The 22651-nt window shown below is 38.2% G+C and overlaps 4 protein-coding genes across 7 annotated transcripts; all 4 read left to right on the top strand.

Annotated features, from left to right (window-relative positions):
- Nucleotides 44–3100, top strand: LOC18779270 (F-box/FBD/LRR-repeat protein At4g26340). Its single transcript, XM_020561871.1, is given in 4 exon segments — nt 44–645; nt 985–1892; nt 2370–2540; nt 2624–3100. Coding segments are annotated over 3 exon segments (1371 nt in total). The 5' UTR covers nt 44–645; nt 985–992; the 3' UTR covers nt 2924–3100.
- On the top strand, nt 3186–6294 carry LOC18778385. Of its 4 annotated transcripts, none has more exons than XM_020561870.1 (4): nt 3186–3692; nt 3822–4180; nt 5390–5507; nt 5615–6294. In XM_020561870.1, the coding sequence occupies exons 1-4, from the start codon at nt 3405–3407 to the stop codon at nt 5831–5833; spliced, it is 984 nt and encodes a 327-aa protein (XP_020417459.1). In that variant the 5' UTR covers nt 3186–3404; the 3' UTR covers nt 5834–6294. The 4 variants fall into 4 exon arrangements, with proteins under 4 accessions (XP_020417459.1, XP_020417457.1, XP_020417458.1 ...); XM_020561868.1 differs by having other exon boundaries at nt 3186–4180; nt 5615–5866; nt 6018–6294; XM_020561869.1 differs by having other exon boundaries at nt 3186–4180; nt 5615–5866; nt 5989–6294.
- Nucleotides 9175–13168, top strand: LOC18778860 (BES1/BZR1 homolog protein 4). The gene is made up of 3 exons (XM_007211526.2): nt 9175–9861; nt 11831–12585; nt 12662–13168. The coding sequence occupies exons 1-3, from the start codon at nt 9646–9648 to the stop codon at nt 12663–12665; spliced, it is 975 nt and encodes a 324-aa protein (XP_007211588.1). The 5' UTR covers nt 9175–9645; the 3' UTR covers nt 12666–13168.
- Nucleotides 13861–18842, top strand: LOC18779772. The gene is made up of 7 exons (XM_007212034.2): nt 13861–15152; nt 15501–15740; nt 16774–16863; nt 16967–17116; nt 17262–17386; nt 18215–18344; nt 18573–18842. The coding sequence occupies exons 1-7, from the start codon at nt 14586–14588 to the stop codon at nt 18696–18698; spliced, it is 1428 nt and encodes a 475-aa protein (XP_007212096.1). The 5' UTR covers nt 13861–14585; the 3' UTR covers nt 18699–18842.

Here is a 22651-nt window from a genome sequence, read left to right as displayed (position 1 = left end):
CAAAAATTCAAACTCCTATTAATAAAATAAGATTCAGTTGGGGCTAGCAATTGCAAACATAAACAGTTTCAAAAATAAAAAGTTTTTTTGGCAGAGTCAAATTTATTTATTTTAATACAAGTGACTGTCTAAACTATAAGGAGAATAGTAATTTCTCATACAGTAGCACTACTCTGGTGTAGTAAATTTTAAACCTAAAACCAACAGTCCGCAATCTACTGAGCTAGACTCTGTTTACACAGTCAAATTTATATTTTGTCCAGAAAAATTTCTCAAAGAAAAAGCAGGTTCCGACAACAACAACAACCAAAAAAAAACAAAAAAACAAAAAAAAAGCCCAAGAGGCTAGGCCCCTCCGTCTGGATCCCACATCAACCAAAGAAACCAAAAGGTAATTTAAAAAAAAATTAATAATAAATTAAACCAAAAAATTAAAAAAAGAGAGAGAATGAGCAATAGGGTGAGTTTTCTGAAAGAAGCCTGGAACGTTCGCACTTCATGGTTGCGGCAGAGACTGCTAAAACGCTGTCGTTTCGATGCTCCTCTTGTTCTCATTAGCTTTTCCCGTGGTTTCTCAACGACCAATCACTGCTTTTATTCTTCGCTTCCAGTAGTGTACTACTGGACCATCTCACAACGTTTCAGGTACTTTTCTTCGTAACCCTTTGACTTCGTTACCATCTGTTTGGTTACCGAGAAAACAGAGACATGATTAATAGAAAAGGATTCAAGTCTTTCCCTTTTTGCGTTGTTTATCTGTGAAGAAAATATAATCTTTCTTTTCAATTGCTAATTCTAGGTAGAATATAGTTTCCCAAAAATGGTTCCATTGATTATTTTCTTCTTTGGGCTGTTTGGATCCCTTGAAAAAATTCTCTCTAGAAAGTAGAATTTCATGATATTTGCGAAGATCAATTAACAGAATTGCATGCCTACATTACGAGTTTTTGTTTTTTGTTTATAATTTTTCATCAAAATGTACAGTGACAAAAATGGGTTCGCAGTCAAAGCCTCTCATACTGGCAAAGAAGCCAAAGCCGCAAGCAGTAGTTACAGATAGGATCAGTGAATTACCTGATGCAGTTCTTTGTCACATACTTTCCTTCCTTCCAACGAAACTTGCTGTGAGAACCAGCATTCTGTCTACAAGATGGAAGAACATATGGGCTTCTGTTCACAATCTAGACTTCGACGACGAATACGATCCCTGGATAGAGAGGGATGACTCTTTCTCAATGTTTGTCGACCGTGTACTTTCCTTTCGTGGCTCAGCCGACATTCATAAGTTTCGTCTTCATTGTTCCGGTGTTGAGGATTTCTCTCGTATTGATGGTTGGATTCGCACTGCTATTGACCGTAATGCTGTTGAATTTGATCTTCGTGTTTACTCCTATTCCGATTTCCAGATTTTTGAGTTGCCTCAAAGCTTATTCATGTCCAAAACACTGGTGGTTTTGAAGCTAAATTCAGATTGTCTTAGATATGTTCCTCCTAAGTCAGGGTGTTTCCCAAGTCTCAAGTTCCTCCATGTTACAGGCGATTATCCTGATGATGAATCAATAGAAAAGTTATTTTATTGCTGCCCTGTACTTGAAGATTTGACTATAGATGGAGTTGTTAGACATGATGCAGATGTTTACATCTCTGCGCCTGAATTGAAGACGTTAAGAATAAGTTTAAGTGGTGAAGATTTTTCTACTCAGAACAGTTTTTCTATAAATGCTCCAAAGCTTGAAAAACTTGATGTCATGGAGAATAGTTTGTCAAATTACATTGTGAAGAATCCGAAGTCCCTGGTCAAAGCCATTGTTAATCTCTATTCACATTATTCATGTTTACAATGTGACTTCTCTAAGTTTTCAAGTGCGCTTCTGGCAGGAATTTCCTGACTTGTTCCTTTCATATTATTTGGTAGAGAGGACTGTAGGAAAGAAAGTAGGGATGGTCGGAAGAGTGGAAGGAAAGGTATGTATTCCCTTTGTTTGTAAAGTGGAAAATTGGAGGGGTGAGGCATGCATACAGGCCCATCTTTTAAATCCCTTCAAAGTTGGATAAAAGAAATAAATTTAGTAATTTGGTTTAGGTTTGGAACGAAAAATGAAGAAATAGAACAGTAATTATATATAGAAACCTTTTACCTACAAAACAAATGAGAAAAAGTTGTGCACCTTTCCTTCCATGATATAAACTATACCAGGGATGAACCATCCTTGCATCTTGCATTTTTCCTTTCCTTTTACCCTATCCATCGATCTTATTAATCTTTATTTGTACCAGACATAGTTTGTAACTGAAAGCCTGTTTTTCAGTTTGGCAATTTATGATTTGAAATAGTATGTTGTGCACCAGCAATGTTTATTTTCTGCGAGAGTTTATGTTTGATCAATACTTTATCTTTCACAAAGGCTTGTAGTGTGCCTGCTTTTGATAATTTGAGCGAATTGAAGCTGGTTCTTCATAATTGCGACAATTGGGAATTGCTAACAGAGCTGCTCAAGAGATCACCTAATTTGGAGTATCTTGTCTTAGAACATAATGAAGTAAGATTTATTTCCCCTTGTGCTGCGTGATACTAACATGCAGCTCTTTACTGTGCTCATTTCATTCATTCTTTTACTGTCAGGTTGCGTGTACTATATACTCGGACGATGAAGAATACTTTGCGGAATACTTCGACCATGAATGGAATACACCAGAGACCGTGCCTGTTTGTTTGTCCGCCCACCTCAAGAGTATCACCATAAGGGGATTCAAGGGAGACTCTGATGAGATGGAAGCAGCGAAGTATTTGTTAGAGAAGGGTAAAGTTCTGAATAAGGTGACTATTTATGCTGGTGATTTGCTATGTAGTAGAGAGGAGTTAGACGAGGAACTTGAGTTGATTCGAAGGGGTTCGAGGACTTGTCGAGTTGAATTTTTCTGAGATGCAATTTCTAGCTTTTGCAACAATTGTATTGTTGAAAAGTCCAATTCTGGGTTTTAGAAGGATTCTGTTGTCTTTTATTTCTTTTGGACGACTAAAAGGATTATGTTATCAACAAAGTTGTAATATTTAGCAACCCTTTTTTTTTTGGTTGATATTAAGATGAGCCTATTCGCAGTTGTTTGTTTTCCGTTGCATAAGTTTCCTATCCACTTTATTGAATTGAGAGATAGACAAAAGGCTGGCTTCCTCAAGCTAGAAGTCCAAACCCATATAAGTTTCCTATCCAGTGAGACATATAAGTTTTAGCACTTTTATTATTATTTTTTTAAAAGGTATATTTTAGTACTTTTCAAATCTTAATTCTTCAACCAGGGGTATGTCGGATTAATTTGCAGTCAAGAGGCCCTTGCTTTATGTTATATGCCCCAACGAAACCCTCCAAGACCTAAACCCCAAAAACCTTTCAAATCCATCACCCATGTCTCCCTTCAGAACCCTCCTTTCCCACCACCACTCCTACTCTCTCCTTAAACCCCAAAACCCTCTTTCCATTTCCCAAATAACCCGCAAACCTTTCTCATTCTCCTCCATCTTCCAGAGATTCTATAGCTCACACCAGACTGAAAACCAAACCAAACCCAGAAAGCCTTTAGACCTTCTCTTCAAAGAGGCCGTAGAACTATCACCAAAACCCGAAAACTCCGAAAGCGAAGGTGAAACCGAAGACAGCCCATTGAAGAAGGGCTCGAGGGAGTTGGAGAAAGAAGTAAAGAGCTTGAAATCGAATTCGAATGGCGAAAACAAAGCGAAGAAGAGTGAAGTCGAACCTAAGAATTCTAAGGGTGAAACCGAAGACAGCCCATTGAAGAAGGGCTTGAGGGAGTTGGAGAAAGAGGTAAAGAGCTTGAAATCGAATTCGAATGGCGAAAACAAAGCGAAGAAGAGTGCAATCGAACCCAAGAATTCTAAGGCTATGGTCAGCTTGTACGAAGTGTTCACAAACAAGGCGGCGGCGGGGGATGAAAGGAAGTGGAAAGAGTTGACAAGAGAGAGATCAAATGTGTTTAAGGCTTTGTCGCAGGATATGGAAGTGGTTGTGAGCCATTTGTACAAAGAAGGGTACTTTAAAGATGCCAATTTCTTGTCTGTGAATGATGGTAGGTTGGATTTTAGTTGCTTTAACAATAGCTATGGCCGCGGTTTTGTGAAGTTTGCGGTGGAGAGGTTTGCCAAAGACAACCAAGTGATTGCAAAGTAAGTATTTTTATATGATTCTGTTTTTAATTCCATTCTTTTTTAGATTTATTTCTTAGCTCTATTTTCTTCTGTGTTTTCATGTTGGAGGAAAAAGAAGTGATTATGAAGGTCTACATTTTATAGTTATTGTCCAATGTTCTTTCAATTCCTGGTAAATTGGTTTTCTTTTCCCCGTTTTCTGGTAATGTAAAATTCATCTCATATGATGCAAATGCAATCAATTGTCCCAGTTGTCTCTATGAGTGAAAGGCTTGTGTTTCTGAATCTTTCCGGTTGAAGCTTCAAACATTTTAATATGTAAATTATAAAGAGAGTAGAGAATGACACAATTTATAGCGGGATATTTTTAGCCACGGAGCTGAGCTTATGGGGATTACCATCATTTCTCATTATTACACTTCTTAGTTTTCAATTTTCCAAAGGATATGTAACTTATACACTGTTATTAGTTGGATGGGCAATGCTGGGACTTATTTTGCTGGCCACTGCTTCACTAGCAGAGGTGCTGTGTTTTCTTTTTCCTTTGAGGGGGAAACTTGCATGAATGAAACATGGAGCTGGCAGAAATGCTATTCGTTGTTTCGATCTGCATATGTTTGAAAAGGCTTATGTCAATGTTCTACTTTTTTGCCAAGGAAGCTATGCTAATTCTTTAGAAGTCCACGGGTTCATGATTGGCATTCAGTTGGCTGTACTATGAGTATGAAAGTGTATTCCATGATGTAAGTATGTTGGGATCAATATGGAGCTATATCTTCTAGCACATTGACTGGGAGAAACCACAAATTATGTGTACCAATTTAGGACTACACTTTACATACAATGTCTAATCTTCACCAGATTGTCTTTAGTGAGACTAATTTGGTACTGCTTGATGATTGAGTTGAGAAATCGTACAGTGGAGGCCTAGGAAGAAAGAATATAAAAGATGATTTCAAAAAATCTTTTCGTTTGCCTACATGCACCATTCCAGCAGCCCTAAGAAGTACAGGAACCATGTAGACAATCTGACATCCTGCTTTAAACTTCAAGATTTACATTTGAGTTTTGTGGATTCAAGTTTATGAGTTCATGGTTTCATGGTTTCATCAAGTTGATTTATTTTTTGAATGTGTAATTTTTTTTCATTTTTTTGTTGGTATTTCTCTTAATTTGATAGTCTCTTAATCAGTAATCTCCATCTGCTCTTGAAATTTTGTTTTTCAGATGGTTGTCAGGCTCTGACTTGAAAAAGGTGGCCCTTGTTGGTTGTCCTTCCCTTGCAAGAAAGAGTGTTTTCGGTGCTAAAAGATTGCGTAAATTTTTTGATATTCAAGAACATACTGTGAGTCAATTGTCCTATTAGTTTTTCTCTCTCACACTGACTTCATTTCACTCAATAAATTTAAATATTGTATAAATTTATTGTTTTGTGTTTTTGGTCACCTTCAGGTTTGTAGCAAATGTGTCTTAAAACAATCATGCAACTTTGTGAATCAGAATGTGTGGAATAGAGGCGCCAAGAATTTGGATCTGGCTGATGTTATGAATACTGTCACTTTATATGCTCTGGATGCTGCGCCTCCACAGCTGGTTGTGTCTGATGAAGTAAAGTCTTCTGTTAGTCGATTGCTCAAGGAGGTGTTGAGGCTAAGTAAAACCACTTCATGAGGCAAATTTACTATTTGCACGACATTGTTCAAGGTAGGTTGAGGCTTATTATTTTCGGTCATTGCGTCTTTTGGTTCCAATTTAGACTCCTTTTCTTCTGAACCTTGGGTGCACATGTGGGGGATCTGAAATAATCCAACCCAATTTGGGTAAAGTTTTCACCCTCCGTAGCGGGTTTGCACAGGTCCTGGAATTCGATTAAAGAGACTATGTGGTGCTTCATATTCTATATCCTTGTCTTGATCAATGCTCAACCTGATGCCAAGAATAATGCATATCTCCAAGGTGACTTTCCCCATATTAATGTGAAACTGTTATCATGGATGAACCATAAATCCTTAACACATTCTTAAATCCCTCAACAGATTTTGTATACCACCTTTAGTCTTACATTTGGGTTTGCTTGCACACAGTTACATTGCATGCATTTTTACTGGTTTTATGAATTTAGTTTCATCTAAGTTCTTGCTTGCTTCCTCTGGTCACCAGTGCGTCCTGGAATCTCATATCTCACCGACCATATATTCTGTTCAGAAACAGCAGTTGAGTTCTCTTGAGCGCTAGACTGTCTTTGGTATTATATTTTAAAAAGGGTAAATTATTCAAATGGTCCTCAAATTTGTACCCGGTTTACATTTGGGTCCTTAAACTAAATTATTCGTTCAAATAGTCCATCAACTCTTTATTAATTGGCACTTTGGTCCTACCATTATATTTTCTGTTAAATTTAGTTATCTGAGCAGCGCATGCTAGGGGTGGGCACGATTCGGTTTGGACCGGTTTTTGCCTCAAATTAGAACCGATTCGGTACTATTCATCTGGTTTGGTTCGGTTCGGTTTTAATAAAAAAAATTCAAAAACTGTCCAGTTCAGTTTGAACCAGTTCTAGTTTCGGTTCGATTTTGAATCGGATTATTTAAATTATTTTTTAATACAATTCTCAACTAAAATATTATTTTTTTACTTGAAAATTAACAAATTATTCAATTTCATATAAAAATAAATATTAAAGTTAGAAAAGAGAGATATTTCGAAATTGAACTTAGATAAATATTAGTTTTTTTTTGTGAAATTAAAAATATAACATTAAATATAAATATATATTGAAATTATATTTTTTTTAATTTGACCAGTTTGGTTTGGCCCGGTATAGTTTTTGAACACATGGAACTGGATTCGAAATCGGTCCAAACCGGTCTGGTTTGATTTTTGACCAGTTGTTGACTTTATGGTCAACTCGATTTTTTTCCGGTTTGGTTCGGCTTGGATTTTCGATTCGCCAGTTTGAGTGCCCACCCCTAACGCATGCTACATTTGTGAGGGTAAATAAGACTTTTGACTTATGTATCATCCATTTATCACCGAGGTATCACCACTTTATCACCTATGTGTGTATCACCACTTTATCACTTATGTATATATCACCACTTTATCACCTATTTGGAGAACATAGGACGGTTATAGACGGTTTTATCCTTGCATTTGACGGCAACATTAACATAATGTAACGGTAGAATCAATGGAGCGATTAATATAGAGTTAATGGACCATTTGAATGAATAATTTAATTGAGAAACCAAAATGTAAATCATGTATAAATTTGAAGATCATTTGAATAATTTACCCTTTAAAAATGTTTAGAGACCAAATCCCAGGATCAGTGCTTCCCCTCTGAGATGCATGAATGAATGATGAGTATATTAATTTAGGCCGTTTGACAAATTTCTCTGATGTCATAATGTATTTCAATAAGATTGTTTCAAACTTTGTGTCCAAATGTTGATTTGATTAAGCATTACATATTGGGGGGTGGTTGACTTTGTCCCTTAACTACTCTTTTGCAAGTCAAAATGCTGGATTTAATAAGTGGGGTAGTAGAGTAGTCAGCAAGTTTTATCATTATCAAATGTAATCTCTGAATGAATGATTTGGACTTGTGGAGGGCTTCGTATGTCGTAGTTATGCAAGTAAATGATCATGTTAGTGCAACAATCATGTTTTGAGGCCTAATTTGGTGATTTTGATGAGATTGGATTAGATTGAATAACTCGCTATATTCCAAGCATATTAAATGAAGAAATGGATTAGTGACGTAAGTAGTTTATCGTTTCCAATTTCAACAAAACATTATAATTTATCTATTTCGTACCACATCATACTTTGAATTTTATGAGTTAGACAATCTAATCCAATCTTAAGTATCAAACACGTTTTCGGTGAATTGAATTTGAAGTCAGCTGTCAAGCCTCCTTATTTTGGAGAGTAGAATTGCTGGTTATTTTTCCTTAATTTAGCAACCAAAAAAGCTGAAATTCAATACAACTAAACGAAATTGTTATTTGACATAGTAATGTTTGTCAACAAAGACTTACAAAATTAATTAATTAATACAAATTAATTTAAGAAAAAGAACACTAGGAAGGTAGAGCGCTGACTGGTCTTAGCTTGATTTTTACACGTGCTCCGTTACAGAGTGGGGCCCTCAGGGTGGTGTTGTTGGCGTGGGGCCACGTGAAAGTGCTGTCCTGTCATGACGCATACTCAGAGGCTGGTCCCAGATCCTGACACGTGAGCCGGACTCTGACACGTGCAAGATTATATGCTCATTTGAAAACGAAAAATAATGAATACAAAAACGACGAATGGGTTTACTGTCGTAGACAGAGACGGTTAAGGGACCCGAGCGCAGAGCCTGGACACGTGTCGAGCGATGCAGCGTTTGTCACAGAGACGGTTGTAACGCGTAATCGGTTTTTTTTTTTTCTTTCTCGGAAGGTAACGCTCCCATAACGTCATCGTTTTGGGGTCGACGTAATTGTCATGTATGAGAAGTGCCATGTGCATGCAGGTGCCAGGTGTTAACCTCCGATCTGATGCTGAGTAAATTTGTTTTGTACCCTAATCACATTGACGCTCATTTTTTTTTAACCTCTTTAGCTTCTTCTGTGAGTACATAAAAGAATTTTAAAATATTCAATTTGGAGTGTACGTAAGTAAAACAATAGTATCGGTATCGTTATCCTAGAAACACTCGACACTATATTTCAATAATTCAAATTGTCTCTTATCGAATTTGAACTTTGACAACACTATTGCTGTTGTACTATAACGTTCTATCTCTGTCAATTTTGTACACAACCTAAACAAAATTAAAGAAAATGAGCCAATAAATTATTAAAGGGCCCCATTTTTTTTCCTTCTCAGATAAATGGGGTCCCATTGTAAAAAATTACCTTCAAATTTCAGAATATTTGGGCAATGAAAAAATGTGTACATTTCCATATTTCCTTTTTGCGTTTCTTTTTCTTTTTCAACTAATGCATGGACCAAAAAGCCAAATACCCTAGTCCTTCCCTCCCTTTCTCTCCGTCTCAGAGCAATAATGGCAGAGTCGTAAAATAACGATTAAATAGGACCAAATACAAGTCCTCCCCAAAATTCTCTCATTTATACAAACCCCACACATATTCATGCTGCTTTCACTTCTTATTTTCCCGGGGTTTCATCAAAAGTAAGAAACACACAGCTTCTCCCCTTCCGATTTCGACACCGCTTTCCCGTCAGCCTCCTAACCCGACCCGATCGCACAAATATCCGATCCGATTCAGTGATCCTCCACGAAATTCAAGTCTCCGGCGGAGTCGAATTCACTCCAATTCTTCCCCCAAACGTATCGTCCGCGCCGGAGCTTATCTCAGGTTCCGAAGGCTCCGAATTCACATACTTTCATCTCAGCTCTCAGCTTACATTCTCCGCGTAACGGCGTCGTTGGGGGTGCGGGCGGCGTTGGAGAGACGAGAGACTGATCGGAGATGACGTACGGGACTCGTATGCCGACGTGGAAGGAGAGAGAGAACAACAAGAGAAGAGAAAGAAGGCGAAGAGCTATAGCGGCGAAGATCTTCGCCGGTCTGAGAATGTACGGGAACTACAAGCTCCCCAAGCACTGCGACAATAATGAGGTCCTCAAAGCTCTCTGCGACGAGGCCGGTTGGACCGTTGAACCGGACGGCACCACTTACCGCAAGGTAAAAAAGGAGAAAAAAACTCGATTTCTTATTTTACCGTTGGTAAATTGTTCATTAGCAGTATACACCATCAATATCTTTTCTTCTGATAAATTTTTACCGCGGTTGATTGATTCTTGGACAAACTTAAACAAACGGCTGAATTCGAACAGTAGTTATCGTTAGGCTTTTAGCTCCGGCGGACGGCGCAGTTAGTGGGAGTGCTAACATGAGCTGGGCGAGCGGTGCACGATAACAGGGGTTGGTTAGGAATTTTGATCATGCTGCCTTAGTGGCGCATTTTAGCAGAAGTATCTAACGTAAGCCGGATGCGGCTGCCCACGCTGGCCGGGGCGCTGTCTGGAGTCGAAGCAAAACGTCCTGTTTTGCTAAGATGCGCTGGTGTTACCCGCCCACATTAGCCGGGGTAAACAATCAGTGGGGTTAGATTCGGTCACCGGTGTACGTTAGATCTAGTCAGCTCTGTTATTTTGTTTGTTGGCTTTAAGCCTTTAGCTCTTCTTTCTTTCTTTTACTTTTGCTTTCTTTGTATGATCGCTTTTCCGCGTGAAGCACTAGAGAAGCACTAGATTCTCTCTATGATTTCTTTGGCTCCCGATGACTCTGTTAATCTGCAACCCCTGTACCTACGTAGATCTCGAGGCGACGAAGATACCCTTTTTAATTCTTCTTTTTCAAAATTTGCGGCCCAAAATACCCACTTGGGTGTGGAAATTCGAGGCTTTTGAGGGGTACTTGTGTGCCATTTTAGTGAACTCTGATCTCTTTTTCTGTGTTGATAGATTTGGTTAGTAACCTTTTACTTTGTTGAGGAGAACACAGGCAGAGCCTTTTCTGGGTTGTGCTCAGTTTTCCATTTTGGAGATTTCGTTTCTTATCACAAGTTCATAACTCACGGTTATTAAAAGTTAATAACTTCCTCTTTTTAGAGTCATAGTCACATTGTTTGTTTTTATATGGTACATTACAACTATACATCCTTTGTTAATTCCTCTACATTTAATAAAAGCTTTCTATTATCTTAAACAAAATTGCTTATAAATCCAGCTACTATTTTTCGTTTGGTGTTACGGTAATAGCAAGAGTTCCAACGGAAAGGAAAAGAAATGCCTATACAGAGTACTTTGGTGTGTGCATATAATTGCACCTTACATGTGTAATTGAGTTCAGTCACGAAACCATCGAAAATGTTGGTTAATTGAAATGGTCCCCTAGAGGCAATACTGGTTAGGTGTTGAAAATTTCCCACTATGGTTTGGATTCAAGTCACGGTAGTGGTGTTAAGTCAGCAACTGGGGGTCAATTTTTCCCCTTGATTAATTCAATTTTAGATTCATGTCTCCACATCTGCCTTTCCTGCATCATAGGATGTTGCTGGTACATGGTTTCTAGAAGGTATCATGGTTGCTTTGGATTTTACATCGCTTGGGAAGTAAAGTAAATATGGCTGGCAACTCGGAGTGATCTGATAATGGTATAGTGACTGTTATACCTGAAATTTTTAGGACACCACTTTGCTTAGGTGTCCTCACGGTATTGCAAGAGAAATGAAGGTTGCCACCAACTGGGAATGTGTCTTATGACTCTTATCCCTGCATATGATATGATTACTTGATTCAGTGATATATTCCTTTTCTCCCTAAAAGAAAGCTGTAGCCTGTAGGTGCTAGCGCCCAAGCTGGCACCTTGATATGACCCTGAAGAATGGGAAAATAACTACGTGACAGAGCAATTTATTGTTATATTAGGTGAAACACAAGCAACAGATATATATGTATATGCATTTTCTTATGAATATGGACATACATTTAAGGCTGAAACAGATGAGGGTTCTTCTGTATTTGCTTTGTTATCAGCCTAATTTGTTCTTAATGAGCCTCTGACTATGGCTTTATGCAATTACTCTTGAACCTCATTATCTATTTTTGTTTTTTGTTATGTGCAACTTATCATCTTCAAATGTGTGCAGGGATGCAAGCCTGCTGAACGCATGGACGTGGTGGGTGGATCGACACTAGCTAGCCCATGCTCGTCTTACCACCCAAGTACTTGTGCTTCCTACAATCCAAGCCCAGGCTCTTCTTCCTTCCCAAGCCCGGCATCATCTTCCTATGCTGCTAATCAGAATGCCGATGGCAGGTCCCTTATCCCATGGCTCAAAAACCTCTCATCTGGATCCTCTTCAGCCTCCTCTTCTAAACTACCGAATCTCTACATCCATGGTGGCTCTATCAGTGCTCCTGTTACCCCTCCATTAAGCTCCCCAACTGCCAGAACACCCCGAATGAAAACTGACTGGGATGACCAGTCTGCTCGCCCAGGGTGGGGCGGGCAGCAATACTCCTTCCTGCCATCTTCTACTCCTCCAAGCCCTGGACGGCAGATTGTTCCTGATCCAGAATGGTTTGCTGGGCTTCGGATCCCCCATGGACCAACTTCCCCAACATTTAGCCTTGTTGCTTTGAACCCATTTGGGTTTAAGGATGAGGCTTTAGCTGGTGGTGGATCTCGCATGTGGACTCCGGGGCAAAGCGGGACATGCTCTCCTGCCATTGCAGCCGGCTCTGATCACACTGCAGACATTCCAATGTCAGAGGTGATTTCTGATGAGTTTGCATTTGGATGCAACACAGCAGGGCTGGTTAAGCCATGGGAAGGAGAGAGGATTCACGAAGAGTGTGGATCAGATGATCTGGAGCTCACTCTTGGGAGCTCAAGAACCAGGTCTGTTGGTCTGTGCATTTTATTTGCTAGATCAAATGGATTATTTGTTTGCTCACTTGAACCATATTATTTACAGGTAGAGGATTGCGCAAAGTGACCGATCACTTGTCATCGACCTAACTCTGATTCCTTGTTTCTGCAATGCCAGATAAAGGAAAAGGAATCAAGGTGAGCACAACTAGTAGCTCCCTTTCATTTATTTTTTAGATTGTTTCTTTCTAGTTTTTAGTCATATTTAGTTAGTTATTTCAAGGAGTGGGATAGTTTTTTTACAACCTTTTCATCATTGTCTCTCATTACCTAAATTTCACTGGAAAGGAGTGGTATGGCTCAATGATCAAAGGGGATTGAATTGGGCTTAATAGCTGCTCAAAATGGTCAAACCTTTTCCAACGAGTGAATAGATTATAGAGTGTCTCTTCTCTTTACCATTGGCTTTTGTACATTCTTTGACATTATTGGTATGTGTTTGGCATGTTTTCTGTATGACAATTTGTTATTATAAAAAAAGAAAAAAAAAAGAAAAAAGAAGTGCCTCTTACAATTTTATTAATATGAGAATTTGTCTGTTTGCCACTGAGAATCAAAGATATTGGACTGACCACACAGAGATATGTCGCTTTGAATATCTTCATTTTGTTATCTTTTGACCAAAGGGGTTTTGGGAAAGTTCACCATGACATCTATATGTGGTAGAAAAAAGCTTTTGTTGGGAAAAAAAAAACAGACACACAAATTGAGACCCCATCCAAAGTTCATGGTCTGGCATATTCTCATGTACAAACCTTTATACTCACTCATCAACCACATCACATTTGGCGACAAATGTAAATCACGACTTGAAAATATCAAGGCAATGTCATTTTTATTTTTACTTTTTAAAACTTGGTCTCAAATCCCCAAGGCACTATTAACTTGCCAAAGAATGCACTGGCCATATTAAGCGACGCAGTGAAACTGTCTGCATGCATAAAATCTACGGCAACATAACAATATTAATATTTCTACCGATAACCCTCACGAATAGAAGAAAACATCTGAGTAACATGTTTCATACACTTCTCAAGCGTTCCATTTGAAAGGAAATCATTACACTTTTTAAATGAAAAATATTTAAAAAATTATGTTTATATACCACTTCTTTAATATAAATAAAATTCATAATATGATACACAATAAGTAAATGTGATACCCATAACATTTTCGGAACAAAACTTTTTCCCAAACAAATGTTCAACCTTAAACAAAGGGTCGACATATATTTTAAATTTTAAAACTTCAAATCTTTATTAAATTTGTCATTGGTCAGTGACGGCCTCTACATCCACCAACGTGGGGACCAACATTCCCTCCTCTATCCTCAACTCCACACATCCCCACAACACAAATGACACATCCTTTTGCCGCTTGCGTGGCATCAACGAAAGCTATGTGCACACTACGCACCCTGCGCATTTTCCAGGCCACCAATCCCCTTTTCATTTCCTACTACTCCACTCTTATTTGGTAACTTGCGATTCCCAAATCAAAAACCCTAGTGGTCCTGACCTTTCATTTTATATTTAGTTGATTCTTTAGAGCTTATAGAAGATTCAAGTTCTAATTTCCCCCTTCACAAACATCGTTTTCTCTTTTCAAAATCAGGATTTTTTTGACTGAAAACCCTAAAAGCTCAAAAGCTCTGATTTTCAAGCTCGGAATTGTAATTTCACGGTTTTGGGTCTGATTGATATTACCAGAAGCTCGGGAAGAATTTTTTTTTTTTTTTTCCCATTACAAACCTCAAACAGGTTGGGATTTTTATTTTACGATTTTAGATTGAAAACTATAAGCTCGAAAGCTCAAATTTCAAGCTTGAAATTGTTATCAAAACTCAAGATAGCTCTGGTTTTCCATTATTAGAAGCTCAAATCAAAATCCTAATCTCACTGTTTCTGGGCCATGAAGAAGTTGTGACTGTTTCAGAGGAACAACACAAAAAGCTTTCAACTTTTGCTGAAATGTCTGTGGAGAGGTCCTTCGAAGCTTGGGAGGAGGTTCAGCGCCATGGCCAGGACTTAGCGGACCGCCTCGCGCAGGGCTTCACGGGTTTGATACAATCCCACATCAGTACGCCGTCGTTCGCTTGGCCTAACCCTAACACGTCGAAGCTCTTCGATCTCGAGTTCCCGAACCAGAGTTTCGGCAAGAGAGACTTTGTTGGGTTGGTGGCCGAGAACTCCGGGATTAATGGGGTTTCCGCGATTCTCAATATCGGTAACAGGATCGGGCAAGTCGGGGCGGATTTCGGGGCGTGCTTGAATGGGATGGTTCAACAGTTCTTTAGGACCTTACCTGTACCGTTTAGGCATGATGAAAATGCTGCTATAGTGGCCGTTCGAATTGATTCGGATAAGGTTAGGCAGAGAGCAGATGCGAGTTTGAGTGGTAAGGAGGATTTGGGGCCATTGATGGAACGCTCTAAGGATTTCAGGGTTGTGGAGAGTGATGGTGTCTCTGATGGTTTGGTGGATGAAGAACTTGCTGGCTTGAATCTAAGGTCCGCTGGTCTTCTGGGTAGACCACTGGTAAGTATTTCATCTTAGCATTTTCATTTTGTTATTATTGTTGTTATCATATGTATGATTATGATCATCATCTTCGTTGTTATCACTTACTCCTCAAACAATTAGCTGCATTTTCTGGAATTTTTTATGCTTGTCTCGTTATTCTCTCGTCAAATTTCAAGCAGAGATAAAAAGGAGTGCCTGAAATTTGTTTATGTTTGTCAATTTTGTTATTGCTGCAATAACAGGCTGCATTTTTGTTTTTTGGGTTGGGTGATGCTTGTCAAACTTTTATCATAGGCAAGGTCTAAAGAGCACCTGAAACTTCTACATGTGCATTTTTTAATTTTTCATTCTTATGGAGTGCAGGGGAGCATAAATACCTCAACAACTTATGATAGTAGAACACGTCAGCTAGAAAGTTCTTTCCTTGCAAGGGGAGATCTATGGAGAGTAGAGGCTTCCAGTGGCAGTTCCACATCTAGAAATGACAATTCATCACTCTTCCTTGTCCAGCTTGGGCCTGTACTCTTTGTTCGTGATGCGACACTTCTTCTTCCGGTGCATTTGTCAAAGCAACACTTGCTTTGGTATGGCTATGATAGGAAGGTATGATTAAATTCATTTGACTAATGGTTTTCTGTTACGTGACAACCAGCTCTTTATCAAACATAATCATAGACATGAATATGAATACTATCTGTCTAGAATTAGCATTAAAGTTTGTTTTATGTTTGAGTTGTGCTCTACTCATCTCTTTTTTTTCCCCAAAATCATATGATCCGCAAACTTGACTGTTTGGAATAGCTTTTCTACCTTGCATTTATACTTGATTGTTTCCATGCATCATTTTTTTCAATGCATCAGTAACAGCATAAGAAAGGAATAGTCTTTTACGTAACTGTTTCTTTTATAAGTGAAAGTCTCATTAGAAGGGACCAGAGGGACAGCATCCAAATGCACCAGAAGTACTGTAGAAGAGAAAAACCATGTAAGTCAATAAAAAAGTCTACAAGAGAGAGAAACAAATTGCGTGGACTATGTGGTGGGACTAATCAAACTGGTTCTCAACAATTGCCAATCAAAACCTTAAGAGAACTTTTAGTTCCTTCAAAAGCTCAGCCATTACCCTCCAACCTGCCAGATTGGTTCTACAATAGAGAGGATTGAATCTGGTAGTCTCTTGAAAGAGCACACGAAGTGACTTCTTAATCGTTTGCTCCTCAATATTAAGGAATGTTTAGTTTCTTAGAAAGCCGGACGCTTATACTCGAACCAAGGGAACTACAAAAGATATAAAAATGCAACATCCAATGCCTTGTGCTTATTTTCCCCAACAAAATGACAATGCACCCTAATGAAACAGCTGCATCAATTCTTGGCAGCACTCAATATTTCCAAAAATTTAAGACAATTAGGTCTTTCAAATAGTACATTAAAGTCGATCATACTTAGCTACTAGTTCCATTCTGTTGATGATTTCTTATCCTTCGGCCTTCGGATGCTTTTTATGATTTATTTTGGTGATTTTTTCACTTTTTTTTTTATCCTTAGTGTTGTTGTCATGGTTGGTCTATATCATGTATAGCAGCTTGATTCTTCCTTGCTGTGTTCTCATATGCACATTTGTTTTAATTTTTAGAATGGGATGCATTCCCTTTGTCCGGCCGTGTGGTCAAAACACAGAAGGTGGCTCTTAATGTCAATGGTCTGCCTGAATCCATTAGCCTGTGTAAGTTGATTTCTGTGTCTTCGTATATTTGTTTTTCAGTGTCAGCACTATTATTCGGTTTTTGGGGTTGATTCTCATATGCTCTCTCTCTCTCTCTGCACAGTCATTTGTTGATTTACAGTTTCCAAACGGGCAATTTACATTTGTATCTGGTGAAGGGCTTTCTACGAGTGCTTTCTTACCACTGTGTGGAGGCCTTCTACAAGCTCAAGGTCAATATCCTGGAGAAATGAGATTCAGTTTCTCTCGCAAGGTTAGATTGCAAACTAGTAATCTTCTTTAACAAATCATTGTAGTAGTGTTCTCATTTTATACCAGAATGGTCTTATACACGCTAGTATTCTCACTAGTTAGTCTTCTTGCTTTAAAAGAATTAAGATAGTTTAAATGTTTCTCAGAATAAGTGGGGAACACGCATTACCCCAATGATACAATGGCCAGACAAGTCTTTTACACTGGGTCTTTCACAAGCCTTGGCTTGGCAGAGATCTGGTCTCATGGTGAGGCCTACAATTCAGTTCAGGTTAGGTTTTTTTGCCGTCTCTCTATTAGTAAACCTGTACATTATTGTCTTTCCATTATTGGTTGTTAATACTTGTCTCTAAAATGTTGCAGTGAAATGAATGTAACTGTTAATGTTCTGAATCTCATTTTAATATAATGTTAACATGGGACTACTATATGCTTCTGGTCTCTGCACACTTTGTCTCACAAATAAAAAGCTGCGCCGAAAAAAAAGAAAGGGAGAAAACAAAAAAGAAAAACACAAACGTAATATTTTTTCCTAAGAGGGCTAGGAGGTCTGGAGGAGTCAGTCTTTGAGGCCACTGATTGGTCCTAGGAGATATTTTCCTTTTGTTCTATGATTTTATGGGTGGGTTGGTTGGGCCAAAGCATATTCTCAAGTTGAATTAGGGCTAACTAGAGTAATTTAGTGATATTTAATAGATTACACAGGTGATATATGCATATGTTGCATGTCTACATACTGTAGGAAATGGATTGAAATTTTGGGATTTTTGACATGGGCATGTTCAGCATTGGTGGAATATATGAGGTTAAATTGGTATTCAGCAGTCTCTCCAAAGTCAAATTGTTTAGTGAGCACAGTTCTTTTACCCCATAATATTTTAAGGTCCCTGTTGCACCTTTAATGCAATGTGTGAATATTTTAAATCAGCATGTTATAAATTACTTTCTTACATCCCTGTTGAGCTTGTGCACATCAATTGTAGTGGCATCTTGTAACTGGGTCTAGTAGTACATGCACATCCTTCCTGCGTCTTCACTTGTGCTTCAACAGTCATCATACTTGGTGTTGACATGTTTCATGAAATTTTACAATGGTCAGTTTATGCCCCACTTTTGGTGGAAGCAATCCTGGTTTGCGGGCAGAACTCATTCACTCAGTGAAGGAGGAGCTCAACCTGATATGTGGTTGTGCATTCACACCACATCCTTCTGTGTTTGCTTCAATATCTGTAAGTTATTACCTGCACCAGTGTATATTTTATAATTTTCAGCCTTTACCTATAGGTCTCTGGGCTTATTTGTCACAATATCTGGAACAAGCTTTGTGGCCTTTGCTATACTCTCAAAGAAATTTTTTTCATGATTTTCAAGTAAAAAACAAAAGTTATAGGAGGTTCTAGGATTTTTTTGTTTCTTACTGTCTTCTTCTTCTTCTTTATGTGGTCTGGCATGTCCAGGTTGGCAGATCCAAGTGGAATGGAAATGTTGGGAACTCGGGACTAGTTTTTAGAGTGGATACCCCGCTTACCAATGTTGATCGACCTTCCTTCTCTGTTCAGTTAAACAATGTCCTTGAGTTTTGATTGTTTTGGCTCCGTAGTCTGCAAATGCAAGTGTATATAGTCTCAAGCTCTGAAATACAATACCACATGTGAATATGTGAATGTTCTGCTAATTATACAAATGTTCCCTGTTTTTCCTGTACTTGGGAGCGCTTATTTTTTTTCTTTCTTTTCTGACCAGCTGCTTATCTTCTTTTGTAATTTTTGCTGTATAATTTTTTTCTTTGCATGTAATTTTTACAAATTTAAAATTCTGGCCTTCTAAAGAAAATATTGTTTTCATTATGGGTGTCTTCAAATATGCCTTCGTACCAGAAAGATGAATTGAAGTATTCAGTAAAGTAATGAACTGAAGTATTTACTCACTGCATTTGAACTCTTGAGTTCGAGTTTTCCGTTTCCTAATAATCTTTGGAGTTTCGCATTTTTTTAATGTTATTTTCTTTTTCGCAAGGTAATTCCCAAGTCAGTATCTTAGGTTGGGCAATGATTAATTTCATTCAAAAAGTTTGAGAAAATAAAAAATCAGACAGAATTTAGAGGACGCTTATTCATGCTTGCATTTCCATTGTAATCCTCATAATCTTCCATGGAAACGCTTAGCTGTTTTTGTGCCAGAAGATGATGTTTGGGTGATAAACTTTTTAAACCAATTTTGGGTCTTCCCCTTGGGACAGTTATGGGTCTAAAAAAGGCTAGGATAAACACCAACTCTGTCAAGAATGAAATAATGCTTGTCCACACAAATATTGTTCTCCTCCAATACCAGACAAACCTTCTCAGCTGAGGAATCTCAGATTGAAGCACTAATGATCCAGCATATATTTGAGGTATGCCTGCAACAGATTGGAACTCTGCTCTTTGTTCTAGTATCACCTTCAAGCAGGCAGTTGGCTCAAGTCCTTCAATGTGATCACTCATTTTTATGTCCAGAACTTGGGTTTCTGATTGTAAACCAGCAATAAGAGGAGCACTTCTAAGAAAGGTTTCGATGACACGAATTGGCCCTCTTTTGAATCGCAGCATGCAGGGATAGCTTGAACTAGCAGTGAATACCACTTGCTGACAAGAACTGTACCCTTACCTTGATGCACAAGAAATGGTAAAGTCATAATAATGCATTTGCAATTAGGTTAAAAATGAGACATAAGCATTGCAATATTGGCTATACAGATTTAACGGAAGCTCAAGGTTGATCAAATATCATACCTGCAAGACACATAGTTTGTGATTGTATTCGGATTCAGGCATGGTCAATGAAACAGCAAGCTGCAGTTTGCGATTATAAGGTATAACACGGTCACCCGAAAACGACATGAGGGGAACAAAAGCTACAGGACTTGATTTGGTGTAATCAGAGTTCAGGGTCTCCGTGGTCTGAATTGAGTTCTGAACTAGGTGTTTCATAACAAATCCACTCAGTACAAACCCAGATGCCAGAATTCCAAAAAGCATGGAACAAACATAGACCTACTTTCACTGCAAGTGACTTTTGGGCTTGCAAGCGCTCAGATACAGCTAAAGTGACATTTGTAGATGTGACACTCCACATTCTCAGCAGTTTTTTCATCAAATACCCTCTAATGAGCCTCAAGAGTTTGAAATGGAAACAACAAGAGCATGAAGGAAAAATAGAATAACCGAATTGGAAAAGTGAAGAGGCTGACCATTAGACTAAGTTGAAATCCTATGATTTTCATCAGAAACACCACAATGAAGGCCAAAAATGTTCAAAGGAAATGGATTATAGCTTCCTAATAGAGAGTTAGCAAAATCCTTGCATACCCTGTCATCTATGTGAAGCGAAGGAAATGGATTACAAGATTTTCTGCATACCCATTCATTTTCTGGCCAAGGACTTTTAGCTTCATATCTTCTTTCTTCAATTGCATTGTTGTCACTTGAATCCAAACTAAAACTCCTTACTTCTCCATGTTCACTTAGCTAACCCCGAGCAAGATTCGCATAAAAAAGGATAGTTTTCGGCGTTCTCCGGTCCTTGATCACCTTGTCAGGCCCCATCTAGAGCCAATTTGAGAATAGAACATTTCAACATATTGAACAATCTTTGTGGTTCCACATCACATTTGGGTTCAAACCCCCAAAAACCATCCTGGGTCTGTGAGAACCCATGATCACCATTATCAGCAAGTTCAGTGTTTGTGCAAATAATCTCACGGGAGAATATTCACTTCTAGATCCTTCAATCTTCGATCTTCCTTCTCTCTCTTCCTCGATTCCTGTAAAAAAGACTGGTGGCCGGAGCCGTGTGTGGTGGCCGGAGCCGTGGGGAGAAAATATGGAGAGTGGAGAGGGAGAGAGAGCTTCGGGTATTTTTCTCGGGTATAAGGAGTAGGTTTAGATGTACCTTGAATGATGAATGAGGTTGTCTATTTATAGGAGCCTCGGGGCTAGGGTTTCGTAGGAATCGAGTTGGGCCTGATAATATCTGAATTAAATATATATTATCTCTTAAGAAGATAATATCTGAATTAAATGATATTATCTCTTAAAAAGATAATATATGATTTAAATGATATTATCTTCTCTTTATTAGGATAATATCTTAATTAATGATATTATCTCTTTAAATAAAGATAATATCATATTAATTAAGATATTTATCACAATTAATTAATTAGCCAGATAAACTGGTTTAATTAATTAATTAAAGAGATAATCTTCTTTTCCACGTGGCGTGCCCTGATTGGAGACGAAAATATATGCTCCCACATTCAGCTTGAAGAATTCTTGGCTCTTCCATGGGGATGAATTGGAAGAAAAGATTACAACAAGGCAGAGGCACTGGTGAGTGAAAAGGACTGCAACCAATTTAACTGTAGGAAGGACAATTTATAGGAGGGAAATGATGATTTGGCACTAACTGTTATTTCTCGGGATGCTAAAAACACGTCGGCGGTTTAGATTGGATGGTGCAACAACCAGTAGGAAGAGCTTTTGGGGTCTAATTCTGCAAAGATAAAGTTGCAGCGTGACACACACTTCAACACTACACTTGTTTACTGGCACGCCTTACCCAGGGGTATGCCCAACTAGCTAAATTAGCAATCTCCAAATTTATTTGGGTTTTAGGGCCAATGGTCTTGAACTTTGACTCAATTCGCATTTGGTTTCTCAATTTTCAAAATCGTTCCTGTGGTCCTTCAACTTTAATTTCATTAGGACAAATGGTCTTACCGTCAATTTTGTTAACTTTTTTGTTAAATGCAGGGACAAAATGACATTTTTGTATTATTTTTAATTTCTACATTTTGAATATTACTTTCACTCAAAAAATAAAAACTAAAAGACCTTCTTCCTATCCTCAGTCAAACAACATGGCTGAGGGGTTATGGCTATTGTGGCGAGGATAGGAAGAAGATTTTTTAGTTTTTTATTTTCTGGGGGAAAGGAATATTCGAAAGGTGGAAATTAAAAATAATACAAAAATATTATTTTGCCCCTGCATTTAACATAAAATATAACAAAATTGACGACATGACCATTTGTCCTAACGAAACTAAAGTTGAAGGACCATGGGAACGATTTTGGAAATTAAGGAACAAAAATGTGAATCAAGTCAAAATTCAAGGACCATTAAACCTAAAAACCCTTTTATTTTTCATCAATTTGATTGGAGTAATGGAACATACACCAAAGCAAATCTTGAAAGTTGGATCTCAAACTGAAAGTGTTAAATTTGTTGATATTTTAGACTTACAAAAACAAAAAGACTTTACTTTTTTTGTATAGGAAATTGAGGTAAACATCAACAAGCATAGCTGCCTTCTCATCTCACCTTCCTCAATCAATTGCTCCACTCATCATCACCTCAATGCTTTCATGTTTAAATATCTCATCTAGGGTGTAACATTTGTGGCTGTATTTGTGAAGCAATATGCACCCATTCGGAGAAAGAAAATCTAAAATACATAGCTGCCTCAGCTTTCACAAATATATATGAACTTTGATCA

This window comes from Prunus persica, chromosome G4 (assembly GCF_000346465.2).
Source record: "Prunus persica cultivar Lovell chromosome G4, Prunus_persica_NCBIv2, whole genome shotgun sequence".
In the NCBI taxonomy this organism is placed as follows: domain Eukaryota; kingdom Viridiplantae; phylum Streptophyta; class Magnoliopsida; order Rosales; family Rosaceae; genus Prunus; species Prunus persica.
The sequence above is the reverse complement of the archived record's forward strand: the minus strand, read 5'-3'. Positions and strand labels throughout refer to the sequence as shown.